General features: G+C 34.5%; 1 protein-coding gene across 1 annotated transcript; it reads right to left on the bottom strand.

Annotated features, from left to right (window-relative positions):
- Window positions 1–357: 357 nt before the first annotated feature.
- On the bottom strand, window positions 358–3,658 carry LOC108470854 (protein DETOXIFICATION 27-like). Its single transcript, XM_017772348.2, has 8 exons — window positions 3,176–3,658; window positions 2,558–3,099; window positions 2,379–2,465; window positions 2,077–2,133; window positions 1,223–1,461; window positions 1,000–1,118; window positions 825–914; window positions 358–730 (listed from the first exon to the last, which is right to left on the bottom strand). Exons 1-8 carry the CDS (start codon window positions 3,464–3,466, stop codon window positions 683–685), a joined length of 1,473 nt encoding a protein of 490 aa, XP_017627837.1. The 5' UTR covers window positions 3,467–3,658; the 3' UTR covers window positions 358–682.
- Between the last annotated feature and the right edge of the window lie 19,409 nt (window positions 3,659–23,067).

Genomic DNA, 23,067 nt, shown 5'->3' with positions numbered 1-23,067 from the left:
CCATGATTGTAATTATTGGTTCATTATAATGATTATTTTTTCCTCTTAGACAAAGATTACATGGAACGGTTACTTGAGCACTTTTTTTTTTATCTCACATTAGGTAAATCTTTTTGAGAAAATAAATTATTATTGCAAGAATTATTAATAAATGGATGATATTAACATTTATAACTGTGATATTAGATGAAAATGATACATAGGAGCAATATAGAAAGCCACACGGGGATCTGAACTCAGGTTGGTTCAGAGTCCAATGCCTTGACCATATGGGGCCAACTATGCAAGCCCATCAGGTCCTTTTACAAGTTATATTATGCTTTATCTTTAAAAACATTATGCCTAAGAGGATCAGAGTTTAGGTAAATTAATTCATACAATTATCATTAGAATATAATATTTATGTTACGTGTAGTAGGAAAAGCTTATAACAAAATTAATTAGACCCATAAACACTCCATATGGACCAGGGTTTACACTTGAACATCACTTTAGCAATTTCATTCGAAAAATAAAGAAAATTACTAAGATGGTTGTACCAGCAATGAGAAAACAAATATTACAAACAAAGGATTTCAATCTTTTAATACTTGTAATTGCGAATCAAAATTTAGTAGGCCCTCTTAAATTATATGATGATGAAGGCCATTCGGGTCACTATAAAAAGTGTGTTGATTAATCATTAGTTTATCGCTGACCACTTCCTCAAGTGCAAGCTTGCCTTTTCTGCCTGAAATTCACACCAAAAAAATAAATTTAGATGCCATGGAATTGGAGAGAATCGAAACATAATTAATTAATAGAATATAAACGATAGCTCAAACCTCCTTGTCCCAATCACACCGCATTGTAATAAACGCAAGAATCGCTGTCTGAACTGCTGTCCCTCCGAATATCATTCCAGCCCAAATTCCCTGCCAAACATTGCATTTGTATTTTCTGGTTTCATATATGGTTCTTTGATGTCTTTAAGAAAACCTTCACTATCAAAATGCTTACCATTACTCCTAGGTGGAAGACCCATCCCATCAAGAATCCTAGTGGAACCCCTATGAGATAGTAGCAACCCAGATTTATGTAAGCCACGTAGGATTGCCATCCAGAACCCACTGCCACTCCTACACATAAAATGTAAAACCCGAGAGTTAATTTACATTCACATTTATTCATCAAATTTATGATATCAAGAAAGGTAAGAAATGCAGCCAGCAATGGCCTTTACCAGATAGAATGGGCTGAACACTGTTGAGCAAAATGGTGAAGGCTAAGAGAAGTGAGAGCTTGCTTACTGCTTCCAAAACTGGTTGGCTTGTGGAGAATATGAGAGCAAACTTATCATGGAATATCATAATCAGCAACCAGAAGAAGATCCCAATTATAACTGATGTCACCACTGAAACTATTGTTGCAAACTTGGCTCCTTTCCCATTTCCAGCTCCAAGCTCATTTGCCACCCTAACTCTGCATGCATCATTTATTTTCATTACGTTTCTTCAATTTATTTTTGATTATTCATTTTTCGCGACCAGATCTATTTTTAGTTTAAAATTTATTGTCAATCAATTCCTCCTTTTATTTAAAAAAGAGAGAGAGAAATGATTCCTATTAATAATTCTGGCCCTAAATTTTGTTGTTGACATCAAACAAAATATATAAAGTTATAGACAAATCAAAAGGAAAAGATAATTGTGGTGCTAACATAAGCCACCAATCTAGACCATTCCAATAGTAAAATCCAAACATCTTGAGAGAGACATTTTAACTCTATCTGAATGATGCTCGAAGATACTAATGGTAATAATAAAGTAATTCTGTGAATTCTGCGTTTCACGATATTTAATACAAATAATTTTATATATATTTTAGACTTCATATTATTTAAGATAGCTAACGAAACAACATAGTTTTAACATTCTTAAATATAATAAGATAAAAGAATAGATTGGAAATTTTGTTTGGTGTCTGCTAGATTTCAATTCCCAATATAATTGAGAGCCAATAGGCTAGCTCATTGGCCTAAAATGTTATTCTAGAAATATGCAGAAAACCAGTGGACTAAGATCGAACTCGACTTACCCGATTCCAGCAAAGAATGCGAGTGGTATCATCAGTTCCCATCCATTAATTGACATGCTGCCAATATGAGTCAGAATAATTAAATATAAAATACATAACTTCATTAAATACTTTGACTTCAAAAAACAATAGAGTTCCTATTTACGGAATTTGCCATCTTCGGCAAAACAGTAATGAAAGGTTGGCCGGCTTGTTTGACGATTCATCACTCAAATTTTTTTCCAATCATATTTATATATCAATGTTTACACGTCGAATTAAAAGTCATCTAGGGCAATAATATATATGTTCAAGATTCATACCATATGGACAGAGCATCAACGGCTATCTCTGCGTTTTGGAGATTTCCGGTCATCAAAATTAATATTCTATAGTACCAGTTCTCCAAGCTGTAGATTTTTAAAACGTACAATGAGTTGAATTGGACAGCTTTTCACTTCAATGAAATAAAAAATGGCAGAGAAGGGGGAGGTGTACCTACCAAAGCATGACTCCAGAGGCGGCTGAGAGTTTGATGAATTCCCAAAGGCCAGAAAATGCTTCAATGGTGAAACCGGTCCAAGTTAGAGGACACCCTCCGCAAACAGTGTAGGCAAAGAGTCCCAAAACCAAAATCCACCAAGAAAAATTCAAGGTAACCACAGTCCCAACCACCCCAAGCTGAAGCCTATACACAAACACCCAACTTATGAAGATATGGACCAAAAGAGCCACCAGGGAAACCCATGCAATCACCATGTTTTTAAGCTGGCTCTGCAAGAACCTTTGCAGGGGAAACTGAAACGCAAAGCTGAAATGAAGCGGTATCATCCACATAGAAACGATCCCCGATAGCTCCGCCACATCTTGCGGCTGTCCCAATAGTTTCAACACCGGGGAAGCAAAGAGATACAAAGGCAAAAGCAAAATACAACATAGGAAAAGAACAATCCATGAACGTTGCATGTATACGCCCAACATGTAGTATTTCTTTGCTCCAAAGGCTTGGCCACAGAGGGTCTCGAGAGCACTCGCCATCCCCAACTAATAAAAAACAAATGAAACGTTAAGCAAAGAACCAAATAATGGACCATGTAGATGAGAGTAAGGATATAGGTACCAGGAGGCCAAAGTCGAACCCCACGATGACATTATTTGCAATGGAAATGGCAGCAAGCTCGAGATCCCCAAGGTGGCCTGCAAAGGCTTGAGTGATAACCAGCATGGAGTAAGAGGCAAGGCGGCTGAAGATTGCAGGGCCAACTATCTGCCAAAGCTTACTTGATTCGATCCATACCCGTCTCCTAAGGGATTGGTTTTGATCATCTTGTTCAACTTTCAATCCTTCTACCGGACCTAAATCTTCAATCAAAGGGACCTTTGCTTCCTTCAACGCACCATTACTCGACATATTTTCTGCTCGCTTCTCGTCTATCGATCTATTTCTTATTCTTGGGGGTTCAATGAACTGAAAAATTCAGGAACGTGTTGTTTCTACGACGCATATATACGCACATATATCGACAAACACATTTTTTTATACGATTTGTATTTAATTACTTAATTAATATACATAAATTCTCGACTGATATAGATATCCATCGGCATGAAATTTTTTATATGTACCAAGAGTAGATTATATTATTAAATTTTAGAGGAAGGAGTGTATGAAACTGTATTTTTACATAATTTTTATCATTTTTCAATAAGAGAATGATAAATTAATTTTTTTTAATATTTTTAGTTGGGATTTCAATTTTTCAAAAAAAAATCTGATTTACCCATACAATCTCTTCTCTAAATGATAGCTATACATCAAAGTCAATAAAATACAAATCATACATAAAATAAATAAATTTTTCATCTAAGTTTATATATATATATTAAAATATGTAAGAATTTTTCGAGCTAATCAAAATAATCATAAATAAGTAGTATATTCTTAAAATTTTCATGGTAAATATTTTCTAACTTTCAATAAAAGTTAATCAGTAAGAGTCCTCCATGGACTTCATATTGATGGGTAACAATTTTCAGTTTGGCTTTGGTCATTTATTTCGAAAGGAAGGCGATGGGGCGCTAGTTAATTAATATCGATATCTGTTGTTGGCGACATGGTCCCAAGTGGGACTGGAAATATAGACACGTCGGTTGGCAGCTATTCTCGGCCTCTGCAATGTCACATGAAAAAAAAACAACACAAGTATGTCATTGCTCACCGCATCATATTTTTGGCACCATTCCAATCCTTGAGGTTTCTGCTTTTAGGTCGGGTACGGATCATAAGGACTATTCTTACGTCTTTGTCCGGGTCACCATCTTCTTCAATTCATAATTTCTTTTAGTGAATTATAATACGATAAAATTCGAACAATCAACGCAATTAATATAATTTAAATTTAAATTACACCTAAAACAGTAAATACTTTGATCATCTATCACATTAGATTCCATTTCATAAAATTTTAGTACTATAATAATTAGCTGTTCAAATATTTTATTATTTCTAATCATAAGTTTTTTGAATTAAAGCCAAGGTTGATTTTGCGTGGGACTTCTCTTGGACTCCTGGTTGAAAGCCATTTTTCAATCCTAGTCATAATGTCCAAATAAAATATTAATTAAATAAGTAGTTTTTTAAATTAAATATTAATTTTAAATTAAGATTTTAAGTCAAATTAAAAACCATAATTTTAGTTTTTAAAAAGTGTTTTTTTTAAAATCACTTTTTATCTTCTTATTAAATTTTATATTCTACAATATCGTGTTTAAAATAAACATTTTATCTTATTAAAAGCACTTATGAACAAAAATAATAAATACTATTAAAATTTTTAAAAACACTTTTCAATAAATTTACTCTTAATTTAGGATTTTCATTCAAGACGCTAATTTTAAGTGTTGGATTCCATTTTGGGTTTTGCTTCCCACTGATGTAAAGAGATTCTATTGCTGTGGAGGACTTAGCTTGGAGGCCAGTCAAGACCCCTCGCTTTTTAGATCTCTAGTTGTATAATTTTTTCTTTGGTTTAAATATTTTAAAGCTAATTATAATTTTTTGAAAATTTAATTTTGAGATATTGAGTTATGTATCTTTTATTTAAAAGTTTTGATTCATTCGTTAAAGTTAATGATGTCAAAGGTAAAATAATTTTTTAGCTTTTAATATTTACATTTTTTGGTCAATTTGATCATTACCTTTTAAATGTAGAGTAAACTACACTAGTAGTAACCTAACTATTAGTAAATTTCTTTTTTAGACATCCAACTATGAAAAGTTACAAAATAGTTACCTAACTGTAACACCCCTAACTCGTATCCGTCATCGGACTAGGGTTAAGAGGCATTACCGGACATTTCAGAACATTTTACGATCAATTCACAAACATCAATCATATATCATCATTTCATAGCAAGTCATACACATATAGTCTCTTTACGAGGTCTATGAAACCTTAAACATACTTTGAAGAAGGTTCGGTACTAGACTGATCTCGTATAAAATTTCTCGAAACTTAACAATTTTTCTAATTTATAGAGGTCACACACCCGTGTGAACAGGCCGTGTGCCTCACACGATTACCAGACACGCCCGTGTACCTTGGCCGTGGTCGAAACTGACTTGGGTCACATGGCCGACCACACGCCCGTGTGTCTAGCTTGTGTTAAAACTGTAGGATATACTGCCTTAATTCGAAAGGCCACCCCAGGGGACACACGGCTGTGTAACATGACAGTGTGTCGCACACGGCTGAGACACATGCCCGTGTCTTTGCCCGTGTGGACAAAAATAGGCCAGTTGAAAAGCCAATGTGCCACCCTTAAAGGTCATCCCTACAAGTCCAAAATCAAAGCACAATTGTACCATAATTCCAACCAATTTCAATCACAAAACTAACTTACCAAAAAGACCATTTCTCACTAGGCCATATTTATACACCAATTATACCAATTTTGCATCACATATCATATACCAACATCAAACCATAAGTTCAACCATAATCAAGCCATATCTCATGGCATGATATACCCATCTCAAAACATACTACATAAATCCTAGCCTATACATGTCATACTTTGATATATACATTTTTAAAAGATACCAAAATAATATTTGATAGTGTGGTGATGATACTCGACGATCCCCGAGCTTCTAGTAGCTTCGATATCTATAACACAAAGCAAACACACACAAAGTAAGCTTTCAAAATCTTAGTAAGCCATATACAAATAGACTTATCATTTTAAGCATATAAGCATTATATAATACATATACTCCATAGCCAAATACTATCACAAACCACATAGTTCATATACATTTCACATATTCTCAATTCATTCTCGAAAAGCTCGTACAATACCAACCTCCCAAACTTGGTCTTACATGTAATCAAATATCGATGCCACTATCCTAGACAGAGTCTTACATGAAATCAAACACGATGCCGATGTCCCAGACATGATCTTACACGTAAATCTCAAATCGATTGTAATATCCTGATTTTGGGCCTAGTCGGAATAGTGGTTTCGTGACCACAAAATTCGAGATAGAAATAATTATTTTATGATTATTTTGAGGCCTATTATATGATTGCATGATTGTGTGAAAATTTCGTGAAGAAATTTTATGCATAAAGTGCTTAAATTGAAATTAGGGACTAAATCGAATAATTTGCAAAACTTGCATTCTAGAAGTTTCTAGTATGAAATTGTTTTGAAATATTAATTAGGAGGTCTTAAATAGAATTTTACCAATTTCTAAGTCTTGGACAAAAATTGGACATGGATGGAATTTTTGGAAAGTTTAGTAGTAAGGGCATTTTGGTCATTTTAGGGGTAAAATGAATTAAAATACAAAATTAAAAGCAAATTTTGCTCATCTTCAACCCCATGGCCTAATATAGCAAGGAGAAACCATGGCTAGGGTTTTTTAAGCTTCCAATCTCGATTGTAAGTCCGTTCTAGCCTCGTTTTTAATGATTTTTACGTTTTTGGAGTCCCGGTAGCTCGATTTAGCTTATGCTCGCAATAATTTAACCTAGGGTTTATATTTGGAAAAATACCCATAGGTGAAATTTGTGTATTTTGGTGTTTTGTGATAGAATATGAGGTTTTAAATTATGTTAGACAACTTGTGCTACTCGATTTTAAGTGAAAACGAGCAAAAGGGCTTAATCGGTAAAAATACCTAATAGTCATAAGTACATGTTAGAGTGAGAATTTGATGTTGCCATAGAAGGGAAAAATGATCAGCATGTCATAAAACATAAGAAAATAGGCTGAAGTTTAATTTATGAGCTTTGGGGCAAAAGTGTAAATATGCAAAAGTTTAGGGGCAAAATTGTAATTTTTCCAAAATATGATTTTGGGTCAATTTGAATAATGTGAGTCCTAATTAGACTATATTTTAAATGATAGAGCAAGGAAAACTGAAATTGGGCTAAAATGGGGAAAATACCAAGTTGTGGACGAAATGGTAAAAGTAGCCATTTTAGGATCACGAGGTAAGTTCATATGTAAATGTTGGTAACATAGTTATTGTTTTAAATGTTTTAATGTTATTTAAATGATATGATAATTATTATGAAATATCATACTTGTGACAATTGTTTGATAATATGTCAAATTATGTGATATACTTGGAAAATGTGAAATACTACCGAGTATCGGTATCGACATTCCATAGAAGATGGTTGAGACATATGATTGGGAAAAATGTCCCGTTGAGCCTTAGGAATGGATTAGGATACAAGTGACATGTCACTGGGATATTTGGGCATCCGAACTCGTTGAGTTGAGTCCGAGTTCACTTATGGATGCAAATGTCCGAACTCGTTGAGTTGAGTCCGAGTTCGTGAGATGTAACTAGGCATCCGAACTCGTTGAGTTGAGTCCGAGTTCACTCATGGATGCGAACGCCCGAGCTCGTTGAGTTGAGTCGGAGTTCACTTATGGGCGGGTTACATGGTAGCTTGGCTACATATGTGGCACTTATGTGCAAACTTTCCATGTATCCGAATTATATTCCGATGTGTTCAACGGGTAAAGTTCTACTGAAATGGAGGAATACTCAAGATGAAAGGGACGTATTGGTAAGTGTTGTGAAATGGGTACTTTGAACAGGTATGTATTTAACCCTCGGGTTGAAAAATCGATATAACAACAATATGGTAAGATGATAAATGAAAATGTGATATGAATGTCTTGGTGATGATTATGCAAATGATGTTTTATGTTTGCTTATATGGTTATGTTACTTGCTATTTGCATGTTAACTTATTAAGCATTTATGCTTACTCCCTCCTTTTCATTCCTTGTAGTTTTGACAAGCCAGCTCGGAAATTGGGAACGGTCGGAGGCTCGCTCACACTATCCGTATACCATCTTGGCATAATGGCTTGTATATTTTGAGTATGACATGTATAGCATTATAATCATTTTGTATATATGGTCTTATGATATGGTTATTGAGTGGTGTGGAAATGCTTGGTAATGATTAGCCATTGGAATGACTAATCATGATCATATTTGGTGTTATGTATGTCAAATTACTAGCTAATCCATGAAACCATGAAATAGGTAAAATTTACCATAAAATAGATTCAGACAGCAGTAGTGACGTGAATTTGAAAAATCACTAAAAATAGTAAAAATGAAATTAAATAACGAATAAGTTATGGAATCGAAGCTTGATGAGTCTATTTTCATATGGAAGAAGCGAAACAGGTATATGAGCTATATTTTATGAGATGTTTAAATTTTTGTGAAATAGGGCCAGAGCGATTTCTGGATCCCCTGTTCTGACTTTGGAAATTCACCATAAATTTTACAAAGATAATTAGAAATCATTCTTTATATGTACAGATTCCTTATTGAGTCTAGTTTTATTAGAGACAAACGGCATAGTCATTGAAGCTCTGTACAGGGAGATATCTGATTCGTAATACACAGATGTCAGAGTAGTTGAACCCTGAAACAGGGGAGACTTTAACTAATAAACTGTACTAATTGGCCCAACCAAAAATTCTAGAAAAAAATTAGTAGATAGATATATGAGTCTAGTTTCAGGAAAAATTTACGGAATTTGATTTCGAGTTTCGTAACTCGAGATATGATTTTTAAAGAGACTGTGATGCAGTTAGCCAGCTTGTCTGGAAATTTTAAAATGAATTGTATGAGCTGTTTAATTAATGAATTAAGTCCGTTAACACCTCGTGTTCGACTCCGGCAACGGTCTCGGGTATGGGGCGTTACATCGATGCCAACATCCCAGACGTGGTCGTACACGAAATTACATATCAGAATCCTATGTCATGACATATATATCCTAACTATTCCTATCGTTCGTACGGGACTTTTTGAACGTCGTCACATTATCGAAACTTTCTCGGATTTCTCATATTCAACTCAAATAAACCATTCATCACTAATCATTAACAAATAAGCAATAATAATTCAATTCAAACACATTTATTTGTATATCGACTTACCTCATATGGGAATGAACGAAAACGAACGGCTATTCAACTACTTTCGTTTCCCCTCGATCGAAATCTATTTTCTTTGGTTCTTGATCTAAACACATTCAAATTTAACTCTTTTATTCACCAAATCATTCAATTCAATCCATAAACATATAATTAGGGTATTTTACAAATTAGCCCTCATATTTTTACATTTTGACATTATAGTCCGTAATTCACAAAATCACAAAATATAAAAAATTTCCTTATACACATACTTGGCCGAATATTCATGTAATTCATATAAGCCCATATCTTTCATTTATTTCACATTTTAACCCTTCAATTTCTCATTTTTCACAAATTAGCCCAAAATACTCAAATTCATAAAAAATCCAAACACAAAACATATTAATCCAAAACATATCTTTCATTTTTCATCTACTATCATCACAAAGCTCTCAAAGCATCAATGGCATAATTCAAAATCATCATCAAATTCTGAAATTTAAGCATGAGTTTGATAAAACAAAAAGCAACGATCACAAAAACGTAGAAATCACAATCAAAAGGAGCCGAACCCTAAAAGATTTTATTCCTTTCTTATTTTCTTTGTATTTTCGGAAAAATGGTGAAAAGATGAAGCAAAAATCATGTTTTGTTTAATTAATAAACATTAATTCATCATTTATCAAAATAACCTCATTATAAACATTTAAAATCCACTAACCCTTGGCATATATGTCCATTCATAAATTCAATGGTCTAATATCAACATAAGGACCTCATTATTAATAAGCCATGTCAACTCGGCACTTATTCATGTAGCACATAACTTTTATATTTTCTGCGATTTAGTCCTTCTTTCAAATTGAGCACACAAACGATTAAATTTTCATACGAAACTTTCACACATGCTTAAACACATACTATAAACATGGAAAATAATATTAAAAATATTTTTTTGACTCAGATTTGTGGTCCCAAAACCATTATTCCGACTAGGGTCTAAACCAGGCTATTGCACTAACTATTCAATTTTGTCTTTTTTGGTCACCAATTGACTAATGGTGGTAACTTTTAAATTTGTCATAATAGAAATTTTAACCCTCTAAATTTATAAATTATGTCAATTTAGTTTTGATTTAAAAAAAAAAACTTAACCATCAACATTTACACATTGTGATTTTTATTTTATTTTTTTGCAATTTTGCTCTGTTTTTTTATGACATTGAAGGTTAATTTTAAATGAATGAGAAAAGATGAAAATTATTATCTTGAATTTTTTGGTGTTTCGTTTTTTTATATTTCAATAAAATTTAATTGATAAATTTATTTTTTTAGCTTTTTAGGTAAAAAGGTCACAAAGAAAAGCAAAATTGACGAACTGAATTACTCAATTTGTAACTGGTGAGGGTTAGACTTTTTAGAATAAATACTAAATTGAAATAATATATAAATTTCGAGGGCTGAAGTTGCTATTATGTCAATTTTAAACTATTCCACCGTTAGTCCGTCGGTGACCAAAAAAGAAAAAAAATGAATAGTTGGTTGACTATTTTGTAACTTTTCATGGTTGGATGAAAAAAGAAATTATTAATAGTTGGGTGACTACTAGTGTAGTTTGCCCTTAAAAGTACATTAAAATATTTTAAAATTATTTATTTCATATTTAAAGAAACATAAAAATTTTAAACATATAATTATTTTGAAAAATAAAAAAATATGAAAAAAATAAAGGATAATTTTTTTGAAGAATATTTTAAAAATATAAAAAATTTCAAAATTCAATGTTATCTAAATTGGATCGATTGGTTGGACCAGGAATCAACTGGGATATTAGTCTGGTGAGAGATGAAAAAGTCAGTTTTCCTGTAAATCGAAACAAATTGGATGAATTGGGCTAAAAAACCTATTGAACTAGTCGTTGGACCGACTTTTATAATTTTAATATTTTTCTTTTAGATTTTTAATAATTTATTTGCTTTGAATCAATTGGACCAATCATTTTAGGATTTAGTTGGTCAGACTAGTTCGAAATTAGTTCAACTGCTTGTTCAATTGGTGTTTTAGTTCAATTCAACCAATTCGTATTAGTTCGTGGGTCAACTCATATTTTACCTCTCAATGGACCAATACCCCAACCCATTCCTAATTCAATAAATCTAATTGGTTGGTTGGTTCAGCTTAAACAACATTTAATTTTGAACTTTTTACATTTTTCAAATATTTTACATTTTTTATTTTTAAAAGGGTTTTACTTTTCATATTCTTACTTTTTAAAAATATATATATATTTTTAAAAAGTACGATTTTATTTTTAAGAAACAATTTTAATTTCTATGCTTTTTATTTAAAATATGGAAAAAATTAACTTTAAATTTTTATGCATTTTAAAGGGTAAGGATTAAATTGACAAAAAATAAATGTTGAGAGCTAATTTTTTTTTTTTGCATTAGATATCATTAACTTTAACGATAAAGTTAGACAAGATGATTTAAGATTTTTAATTAGAAAAGTAGAAAGGCTTAATGCCTCAAAACTTAAATTATAAATTTTGAAAAAATATACGACCCTAGCAAATTTAAACTTTTGTTTTTAAATTGTTGGATGCAATCCCTGTTCCAGGCTTGGTTTTATGACTAGGAACGATTCCAGTGGGTTTTATGATCTCATGCATTTAGGAGTTTCAATACAGGCTATTGTTAATTTAAAGTTTGTTTGGATAACATAAAGTAATTAAATGAAAATGTAATTATTAATATAGTATTTTTTACAGTTATGAAGAATTATAATTTTCAAAATGTATTTGGTTGATAAAATGTAATTACATTATAATTCTTATGTCATGTTTGGCCGTATAAATTGTAATTATACAATTATACAATTTATATTTTAAAAATATTAATTACTATAAAAATTATTGGTATGATAAAAGCAATTTCTAAACAAGTAACAAAAAATAAAATAAAATCATCATATGTATTACATAACAGCCTTTTTTTAGTGATGTCGAAATGATGGTTTTCAAACCCCATTTCCGATGATTAATTATGTAATTGTTTTAATATTACAAGGTTAGTATAAAGTTTAATTAGATTTTCGTCTTTCAATTTTTATCAATCGGGTAGTTAATTAAGATATATGAACTAAATTGTAAAAGTGGTAAAATTAATTATTATGAAATTTTAATTAATTGAAGGTTCAATTAGAAAATTGGACCTTGTGTCCAAATAATGATGGTGGACAACCAACATCACTCTTAATTTATGCTTAAGATTAGTTAATTAAAATTAAATAAATTATTCGTAAAATTAATTAAAAGTTAATTAACATATAAAAGATAAATAAAATAAGTTACTTTCAAGTTCGACCATCTTCTTCACTGAAAGCATAGAAAAACAAATAAGGTTTCGACGTTTCAAGCTTTAATATTCCATTTGTAAGTTTTTAAGCTCATTTCTTGTTATTTTTATGTTTTTGAAGTCTCAAAAGTTTTGAGTTAGCTAGCACGTGTATCAACTTCTAAAACTGTTAAAGTTGTTGAAAGTTGTCATTGTTGAGTGCTTGATGAAATTGGTGTTAATTGTTAGATTTTAAGCTTAGATATGAAAAAAGGACTAGTTTGTAAAGTTTAATTGCTAGTTTTTGAACATAAGGAATAATGTGTATAAATTGCAAAATTGATGTTAAATTTCTAGAAATATAGACATTAGAGGGATGTAGAAGGATGGAATTGAGATCAGTTTTGAACTTGAGGCTAAAATTTGAAAGTTATAACAATTTTAGTTTTAGGGACTAAATTTGTAACACCCCAAACTCGGCCTAGACGTTATGGCCAAATCCGGAGATGTCACAAAGATTGGGTTTTGAAAATGGTTACGTCAAATCATTTCGATTCAGACAACTCATATTTGTTTATATCCATTGTCGAATACGTTAATTAATTACTTTATCTGCAAAATGAAATTTTGCAGCGGATGTTGTAGTAAATGTTATTTTCTTAAAATCCCATTCGTAAGTTTAGAAAACCTTTGTTTTAATAAAAACCGTGTTTTTAGCTAGTCGTCCCAATAAATTATTAAACGAAAAATCCAAATCCCAAAATTTAAGTCAACAATCTAGAGAGTTCAATTAATACAAAATCCCTAGAAATAACCCTTGAATAATAAAACCTTTAATTAAAATCAGTTCGTGGACTAGTGGTCACCGCAAGACTTCATTGCACCGATTCACCTAAGTCTGTAGATTACCTGTATAGAACAGACAAATATAAGTGAGTTTACAAAAACTCGGTGTGTAGCCTAGCAAAAATAGACATGCAAAACATACAATAAACTCATATACAACCAGATGCAAATTTAGACTTATGTCCATTTCAGATATAGATAATAGAAACAGATATGCAAATATACAGAACAAATATAGTGAGTCCTACCCCCATCCTCTACACACGATCTCTGTCCATCCCATCATACCATGTGGGGTTAAAAACACCCACCAATCCTTACACACCAAATAGTGTCGATCTGACACATATCAGATAATGTGCAACCAAGCTGCTAGATGATAGGCGATGATCGCCATACATAACACTTCCTCCTCATATGCAAATCCCACCCCAAAACAAATAAAGAAATCAGACACAGAAATAATAGATTTGACATGCTCAACATGCTTATATACAAATAACAGGCATACAAATAGTATCCTACTCAAATTAGTCTATCAGAATATCATAACATACGAAATAGGGTTTGGTTAGCCCTTACCGACCCTACGGTAGGCCCACAATTGATCGGAACGACCTGTGCAACCTTAGGGAAAATTTTAAAATTTTGGGCCCACACACCCAATTGGCCTTACCCGTGTAGCCCACATGGCCTGGCCCAGAAACCACACAGCCGTGTGGCCTACATGCCTAATTTGGCCTAGCCCATGTGGCCCACATGGCCACACTCGCACCACACACGGCCATGTCCTGCGCACGGCCATGCCTTTGTCGACCACATGGTTGTGTCTCGCACACAGCCAACCACACAGCCAGGCACACGCTCGTGTAGCATCGACAGCAGGGTTTTTTAGCTTTCACCGAATCTCAGTTTTTTTTGTTTCAGATACACACCTAGTACGGTTCTGGTGTGAAAACACTCCCGAGACACATAGTACCTAAATTTGACAAACAAACTCACAAAATCAGTCTTAATCCCCAATTAAACCGAACCAAAGAAATCAACAACGAAAAATAATCAAGCATTCAACACAAACCTAATTTCTTGAGGGATTCCTACAACGATTCCACGAGAGGAGAACCCCGTCCTACTCGGTTTACTACTACCAAAATAGAGAAGAGGCTCGAAACGATAATTTGACAATAAAAAACTATCAAGCACTAGAATCCCACTTACCAACAACTAAGGGAAAACGAAGAAGAAAATTCCAGATATTCGACAACTGATTGAACACAAAAGAGGGAAGCACAACAAAAATAGACGTCAGTTCACTTCTCAGAATCCAACTCCACTAAGACTCTTTCAGAAAATCGAGCAAAAATAATACCCACGCTCGCGCAAGGATTTAAACACAATACCTCCAACACTAACTCCCTTACCACTCAAACTAGCAAGCTCGTTCTGATATGAATTTACAGGCAATTTAATATAAGCCAACTGAACAAAGATAAGGCTTGGATCCAAAAATAACAAAATTTGCAAATATGATGTTTGAACTCCAAACCTTATACATACACCCTGAACACCTAACCACTAAAGTAGACATATATTTGTGTCAAATATTTACAGAAGTAGAAATAAATTATTTAGGGCGTTACAAAATTGAATAAAATGTAAAATTTTAGGGGCATTCAAATAATGAAATTGAATTGTTCCATGTGTATAATAAAAAATTATAAATTGTTTTCAATTAATAAAATTAATTGAATTATCCTTTAGATCAAGAATAATAAATTTGATTATTAATAAAAGGAACTCTCACTTTGAGCAATATCATGTTGATAACATATTATAAAACTAAGAGAATTATAACAAGAGAGAAGAGTAGAAAATTAAAGGATGATTCAACTTTTACTTTGGGGTACAAAAAACTTATCCTTGCCCTTTATTTACAAGGCATCAATCACCATAGGTTACAAAAAGAGAATTAAGTGTTAGTGTGTGGGGATAAAATAAACTTATAAGAAATTAATGAAGGCTTCAAGGTGTGTATCAATGTTACAATCTTTAAGGTTCTATTCGCCCCCATCTATATTATGGTGTGCATAAGATTTATTGGCAAATGGACTTTGAGGATATAATGAAGCCTAATGATTATCTACGTTTTGCACTTAAAAAAACAATCCACTAAGTATTAAGCGGAGCATAGCAAAAATATCATTTTCTATAAATAGTTTTTGCTGTAACTCTTTATAGAAAAATCTACGAATATAAAATATGATGAGAAAATAGAAAGAAACATTGTTCCTATGTTTTTGGGTGTGTCATACTAATGAAAGTTCACTCCTATTTATATGAGGCCTCGTGTCTCTTCATAGGGACATAATTACCTAAACAGATAGACATATCTTTAGCAATAAACATAATTATTCAATAGATATCTACTTAGATAATTATGACTATTGTTAATAATCAAGTAACATAACTTTTGGTTATTTATAAATTTTCATTTACAACTATTGGAACATTATATATTTTAAAAATGTTCCAACAATCTCCCCCATTTTCAAAATATTCTAGATTTTGATAATCTTAAAAATCAATTACATAAATAAAGGTGCCTTACGGTTGAAGCTCCACTTAGTGAAAACATGTTAAAGTTAATCAAAATTGTATGGTAGACTATGCTTTGAACCAACTATTCCATTTGATTAACCAAACACATCTCACACAAAGATTTTAACACCAATCAATGCACAGTATCCAAAAAGACTATTATAGCCACATGTATGTAGCCTATTTTCATGAGTGCTATTAGAGCCAAGCCCTTGAGCTCCTAGAAGCGGCCACACTTCCGTTCACATGGGTAGGTCCCATCAAGAGTGTTCCCGTAATTATAACACTCTTGCATATTTATGTAGCAGCCCGATTTAGGGCTTAGTTGGAATAGTGGTCTCGGTACCACAAATTTGAAGTTAACAAGATTATTTTATTATTATTTTGATGTTCTATCATTGATATATTAGTGCATGAAAATTTTGGTGAGCTAATTTTAACGTTTGTGAGCCTAATTGCGAAAAAGGACAAAATCGCATAAAGTACAAAAGTCTTAAATTGATAGCTAGGGGTGTTAAATAGTTAAAGAACCAAAATTGGGGTTTTTAAAGGGAAATTAATCTCTTTTTAAAAGTGCTTGGCCGGCCATAGAGTCAAAGAAAGGGGACAAAATCTTTAAGTTTGATGTGCTAGGTGACTTAATTTTGACTAAAAATAAAGAAAAGTTGTCATCTTTTCTTTTATTCTCCCATACACCACCGAAAATTTCAACCATTTTTGGGGTTTAGGAGCTTTAAAATTTTTAGAAACTTCGAGCCCTCTCAAGTAAGTGATTTTGATAGTTTCTCTTAATGATTTTTACATTTTTAGACTCCTTAAAGCATAAGCTTTCAAATGAAGGGTCTATTTTGCAAAATGATTAAGAGTTTAGGGCTTTTCCATGAATGGATTTGTAGTGTTTTCTGAGTTTTTATAGAAGAAAATGAGTCCTAGTTGAGTTATAAACAACTTTTGTGAGAGGTGTTAGCATGAAAACACCTAAAGGGACTATTTTGCATAAGTTGCAAAATAGGTGAAAGTATGCGAAATAGTGGGATTTTGGAGTGGCTATAAGAGTAAAAAGAGTTTGGATAGGCCTGAAATACAATGAAATTCAATAAAAATCGATTTTTGAGCATACGGGAAAAATGGTCATTTTGCCAAGGTCTAGGGGCAAAATAGTCATTTTACCTAATATGTGAATTTTGGATTGCCTGATTTTATTTAGTGACTAAATGAGTGTATTTTGCTAATATAGATCAATATTTTCCAAATTCGAACCTAGATTGGGGGAAAGCCAAGCAAAACGACTAAACCAATCAGTCATGTACATTTTGTAATCTGAGGTAAGTTGTGCAACTACATTGCTAATTTATGTGTCGAATTGCATTTAAATTTAATATAGCATGAATTGCTTGATTGTGGACTTGAGAAAGTAGGATGATAATAGAGATAGTAGAGTTCCCTTTGAACATAGGAAATAAACCGGATGTTCATGCCGTGACATTAGGGTCACTTGTGTGAGCTAGTGTAAGACATGTCTCGGACATGCATCGGCCGTATTATGAGAGCCAGTCTAAGACCACGTCTGGGACATGCAATCGACATTGAGACGAGGGCTAGTGTAAGACATGTCTGGGACATGTATCGGCTAAGAGATGATAGTCAGTGTAAGACCATGTTTGGGACATGGCATCAACTTGAGCTTTGAGCCAGTGTAAAATCATGTCTGGGACATGGCATCGGCACTTAACCCATGTCTGAGGCTTAATGAATACCCAGTGATATTCCAAAGGTTTAACGGTGAGTGTTATGTTCTTGAGCTGACGAGAAAAGTATAACCATGTTGTGAATGATACAGGTACCTAATTCGTACGTATGAGATTTGAGCTCAATATATATATAATGTGACTTGTATGGACGGTAGTGAGTAAGTTACACCTATGCCTACTTTGGTGTTATGAGCATGTTGATTATGAATAAATATTATGGTATGCTTATTAATATGCGACTTACTAAGCTTTATGCTTACTCCCTTTTCTTTCATTTTCCTTTCAGTTTCGTTTAACTAGCTCAAGGATCACCAGAAGTCAGAGATATCGATCACACTATCAGTTGAAACAATCGGTATAGTTGGATTTATATTTTTGAATATGGCATGTATAGGGTTAAAACTTATTATTTTGAGTCTTTGAGAATTGGCCAAATGTTTTGGCTTGGGATAGATCCCACACTTAGTATTGAGCAATGAAAGATGGCTAATATTTATTTTGAGTTTATAAAATATACATCTTCATGGTTGAATGAATATCTATTGTGGCTGATTTGATTATGAAAATCATGCTTGATGTGGTTGGTTGGCATTTGCATGAAAATAGGTATACAAGGGTGGCAATGAGGCTTGGTAAATAGTCTTATATTGTCCACACGGGTAGGCACACGGGCGTGTGTCTAGCTCGCGTGTGACACACGGTTAGCCCCATAGGCGTGTGGTCCAGCCTTTTGTCCCTTGCACGTAAAGAAAAATTTCAAGTCAGTATGCATGATAATAAACACACAGGCAGGGACACGGCTATGTGTCTCAGCCGTGTGGATGACACGGCCTAGTACACGGGCGTGTGCCATGGCCGTGTGATATTCTGGGGTTGCTAACGTCAAAAATAGAATACCCAAGTTTTTGCACACGGGCTAAGACACGAGCGTGTTGTGGCCGTGTAAGAGACATCGGCCATTGACACGGGCATGTGTTTGGCTTTGTGAAAACCCCTTTAGGTGTGATTTAGAATTTAATTCCACACGGGTGTGGGGCACAGGCGTGTTATCCTCCCACACGGGCGTGTTACCCTTCCACACGGACGTGTGCCCTGTTTTAAAGGCAAATTTCTTAAGGTTTCTTTAAGGACCCAGAATGGTTCCGAATAGTTTTCAATGGTCGATTTGGAGTTCATAGACCCATAATAAGAAGTTTAAGGTAGAAATTGAAAAAGTTTTAACTTGGACCAAGTCTCAGTGACTTGAGATTATTCCAATGCATGTGATCAAGTTAGGTAATGCCTTGTACTCCACTCCGGCGTGGATTACGGGTGTAGGGTGTTACATTTAGTGGTATCAGAGCTATGGTTTAGTCAGTTCTAGGACTAACCTAGTGAGAGTATGAGTCTAGCAATACATGCCATAGTTGTACGTTGATAGTGTGACGAATTCTGACGATTATAAATTATGCTTTTATATAGTAAATGGATCCTAATGGAGCCACTGTGGATGATGTAGAAAGTAATGTGCTAGCTCCCATTAAAGGGATCGCGCCGGTTGAGAGCGAGCCCGTGACTATGGGCCAAGGCGGAGGTGCTAGAGAAGCCTACCTCCGGATGATGGATGCTTGGTACACAGAGTTCATTCCTGTGAACCCGAACACTCCACCTCCCCTACCTCTTTCGATTCCTCAGTATACCTCGGTAGCTCCGTAAGGTGCGGATATGGTTAGAAAGGAGAAACCTCTAATAGACAAGATTCGAAAGCAAAGGGCTGAGGAATTTCGGGCTAATATAGATGATGACCTGGAGAGGGAAGAGTTTTGGCTTGAAAATACCATAAGGGTATTCGATGAACTATCATGCACACTTGAAGAGTGCGTGAAGTGTGTCGTGTCACTTCTACGAGACTCAGCTTATTAGTGGTAGAATACTCTCGTGTCAGTTGTACCGAGAGAGAGAATAACATGAGAGTTTTTCCAAGAAGAGTTCCGAAAAAAGTATATTAGTCAAAATTCATAAATCAAAAGAGGAAGGAGTTTCTAAAGTTGAAGTAAGATCGAATGTCAGTGATGGAATGAGTTGGAATTTGTGAGGCTCAGCAAGTATGGGTGGGAATGCGTATCTATAGATGCCACCATGTGTAAGAGGTTTTAGGATGGCCTCAATGAAGACATCCGAGTGTTTGTTGGCATTTTAAAGCTATGGGAATTTGTAGCCCTTGCCTAAAGAGCCTGCAAGGCCAAAAAGTTTATTAAAGAAAAGAGGAAAGCGAATTTTGAGATACGGGATTCGAAGAAGAGACAGATGGGGAAATCACATCAATCCTCATTTAAGAAATCAAAAGAATTCTCTACCCGATCGAATGCTTCGGTGGGGTATTCAAATAGAAATAAGAACCAGCAGAAACACAACATCTGAAGCCCAGACCACTTCGGTCGCGAGTGTCGGCAGTGCTCGAGCAAATAAACCGGAGTGCTCGCAATGTGGAAGACGTCACTTCAGTGAGTGCCGTAGAAATGAAAAGGGCTGCTTCAAGTGTGGGTCACTAGACCACTTTATCCGTGATTGTCCTGAAATAAAAAAGAGAGAAATAAAGCAAGAAGTGAAGGCAAGTAGTGCACCATTTAGGGGTAGACCACAAAAGAATCCCGAGAGTGGGGCTAGTAGTAGGGGTACGGCAAGAGATACCGCAGTGAGGTCTGAGGGCAGAGCACCTGCAAGGACTTATGCTATACGAGCCCGGGAAGAGGCAGAGTCTCCCGATGTAATCACGGGTACCTTTTCTATCTATGATATATATGTTATTGCTTTAATTGACCCGAGATCTACCCACTCTTATATTTTTATGGAATTGATACCTCATACGAGTATGTTAGTAGAGTCCATTGAGTTCGTAATAAAGGTATACAATCCTTTAGGCAAGCATGTATTAGTGGACCAAGTGTGTAGAAATTGCCCTTTGACAATTAGATGTCACTGTTTTCCGGCTAACTTGATGTTATTGTCATTTAATGAATTTGATGTAATCCTTGGGATAGACTGGTTGACTTCTCATAGTGTTGTAGTGGACTGTGGGAGAAAATTTATTGAGTTGAAATGTGAAGATGGGAATGTTCTTCGGGTTAGGCCAGATGAGTCGGATAAATTGCCTGCAATAGTATCGTATTTGATTACTGAAAAATATTTGAGAAAAGGATATGAGGCTTACTTAGCATTTGTGCTGAATACTTAAGTGACTGAGTTGAAGATTGAGTCAGTGTCGGTAGTTTGTGAGTTTGCAAATGTGTCCCGGAGGAGTTACCCGGATTATTTCCAATGAAGGAAGTTGAATTTGGAATTGAGTTGGTCCCCGGTACGACACCCATCTCGATTGCTCCGTATAGGATGGCTCTAACAGAGTTGAAAGAGTTGACAGCACAGTTGCAAGAGCTAATGGATAAGGGCTTTGTAAAATCGAGTTTTTCACCCTGGGGTGCTCCAGTACTTTTTGTGAAGAAGAAAGATAGGTTGATGAGGTTATGCATCAACTACAGGCAGCTCAACAAGGTAACAGTGAAGAAAAAATATCCCTTGCCAAGGATTGATGACTTGTTTGATTAGTTAAAGGGAGCCACGGTATTTTTCAAGATTGACCTGAGGTTCGGATATTACCAATTAAGGGTTAAAGAGCAAGATGTCCGAAGACTGCATTTCAGACAAGATACATAAATTATGAGTTTCTTGTCATGCCTTTTGGTTTGACTAATGCCCCGACGGTGTTTATGGATTTGATGAATAGTATTTTCCGACCGCATCTAGATAACTTTTTCGTCTTCTTTATTGATGACATATTAGTTTATTCATGTGACGAGAGCGAGCATGCGGAGCATCTAAAAGTTATGTTACAAACCTTGAGAGATCAGCAGTTATATGCCAAGTTTAGTAAGAGTGAATTTTGGCTTAAAGAGGTTGGATTTCTAGGGCACATTGTATCAAGTGATGGGATCAGAGTTGACCCAAACAAGATCTCTGCTATTGTAGAGTGGAAACTGCCGAAGAATGTAACTAAAGTTTGAAACTTTTTGGGTTTGGCTGGATACTACAGACAGTTTGTAGACGGATGTTCTATGATAGCTATACCAATGACAAGATTGCTGCAAAAAGATGTCAAGTTCGAATGGACAGAAAAGTGCCAACAAAGTTTTGAGCAATTAAAGGCTTTGTTGACTGAAGCACCAGTATTAGTGCAACCGGAGTTAGGAAAGAAATTTGTGATATATAGCGACGCCTCCTTGAATGGTTTGGGGTGTGTACTCATGCAAGAAGGTAAGGTCATAGCCTATGCCTGGAGACAACTAAAGCTACACGAGAGAAATTACCTAACCCATGACTTGGAACTAGTAGCTGTAGTGTTTGCGTTGAAGATTTGGAGACACCATTTGAATGGCGAGAAATGTAGGGTATTCACCAACCATAAGAGCTTAAAGTACTTGATGACTCAAAAGGATTTGAATTTGCAGCAATGCCGATGGTTAGAGTTGTTAAAGGATTACAAGTTGATTATCGACTACCATCTAGGAAAGGCGAACGTCGTCGCAGATGCATTGAGTAGAAAATCATTATTTCCATTGAGAGCAATGAATGCCAATATGGCTTTGTCTGATGATGGTTCAGTTCTAACAGAGTTGAGAGCTAGATCGATGTTTCTTCAAGAGATTCGAGAAGCTCGAAAGGTGATGAGAATTGCAAGCCAAGAGAATTCAATCTGAGTCGGGAATTAAATCAGATTTTTGTATTAGTACCGATGGATGTATGATATTCAAAGATAGAGTTTGTGTACCAAAGAACAATGAGCTTATTTGGAAGATCCTGAAAGAGGCACATAGTGGTTGTTTGTTCGTCCACCCGGGTAGTGTGAAAATGTGTAACGACCTTAACAAAATGTATTGGTGGTCGGTATAAAAGAGACATTTCTGAGTTCGTCTCCAAGTGCCTAGTATGTCAACAAGAACATCAAGTACCTTCCAGTCTGCTTCAGCCTATCATGGT

This window comes from Gossypium arboreum, chromosome 11 (genome assembly GCF_025698485.1).
Source record: "Gossypium arboreum isolate Shixiya-1 chromosome 11, ASM2569848v2, whole genome shotgun sequence".
In the NCBI taxonomy this organism is placed as follows: domain Eukaryota; kingdom Viridiplantae; phylum Streptophyta; class Magnoliopsida; order Malvales; family Malvaceae; genus Gossypium; species Gossypium arboreum.
The sequence above is the reverse complement of the archived record's forward strand: the minus strand, read 5'-3'. Positions and strand labels throughout refer to the sequence as shown.

What these genes read in the sequence shown, in the direction of transcription:
- LOC108470854 (XM_017772348.2), bottom strand. Translation starts at nt 3,466, where the DNA reads ATGTCGAGTAATGGTGCGTTGAAGGAAGCAAAGGTCCCTTTGATTGAA. An exon ending in GTTGATGCTCTGTCCATATG is followed by an intron (nt 2,134 to 2,378) that starts GTATGAATCTTG and finishes TCATATTGGCAG; the next exon opens with CATGTCAATTAATGGATGGG. An exon ending in TCTTCCACCTAGGAGTAATG is followed by an intron (nt 915 to 999) that starts GTAAGCATTTTG and finishes AATGTTTGGCAG; the next exon opens with GGAATTTGGGCTGGAATGAT.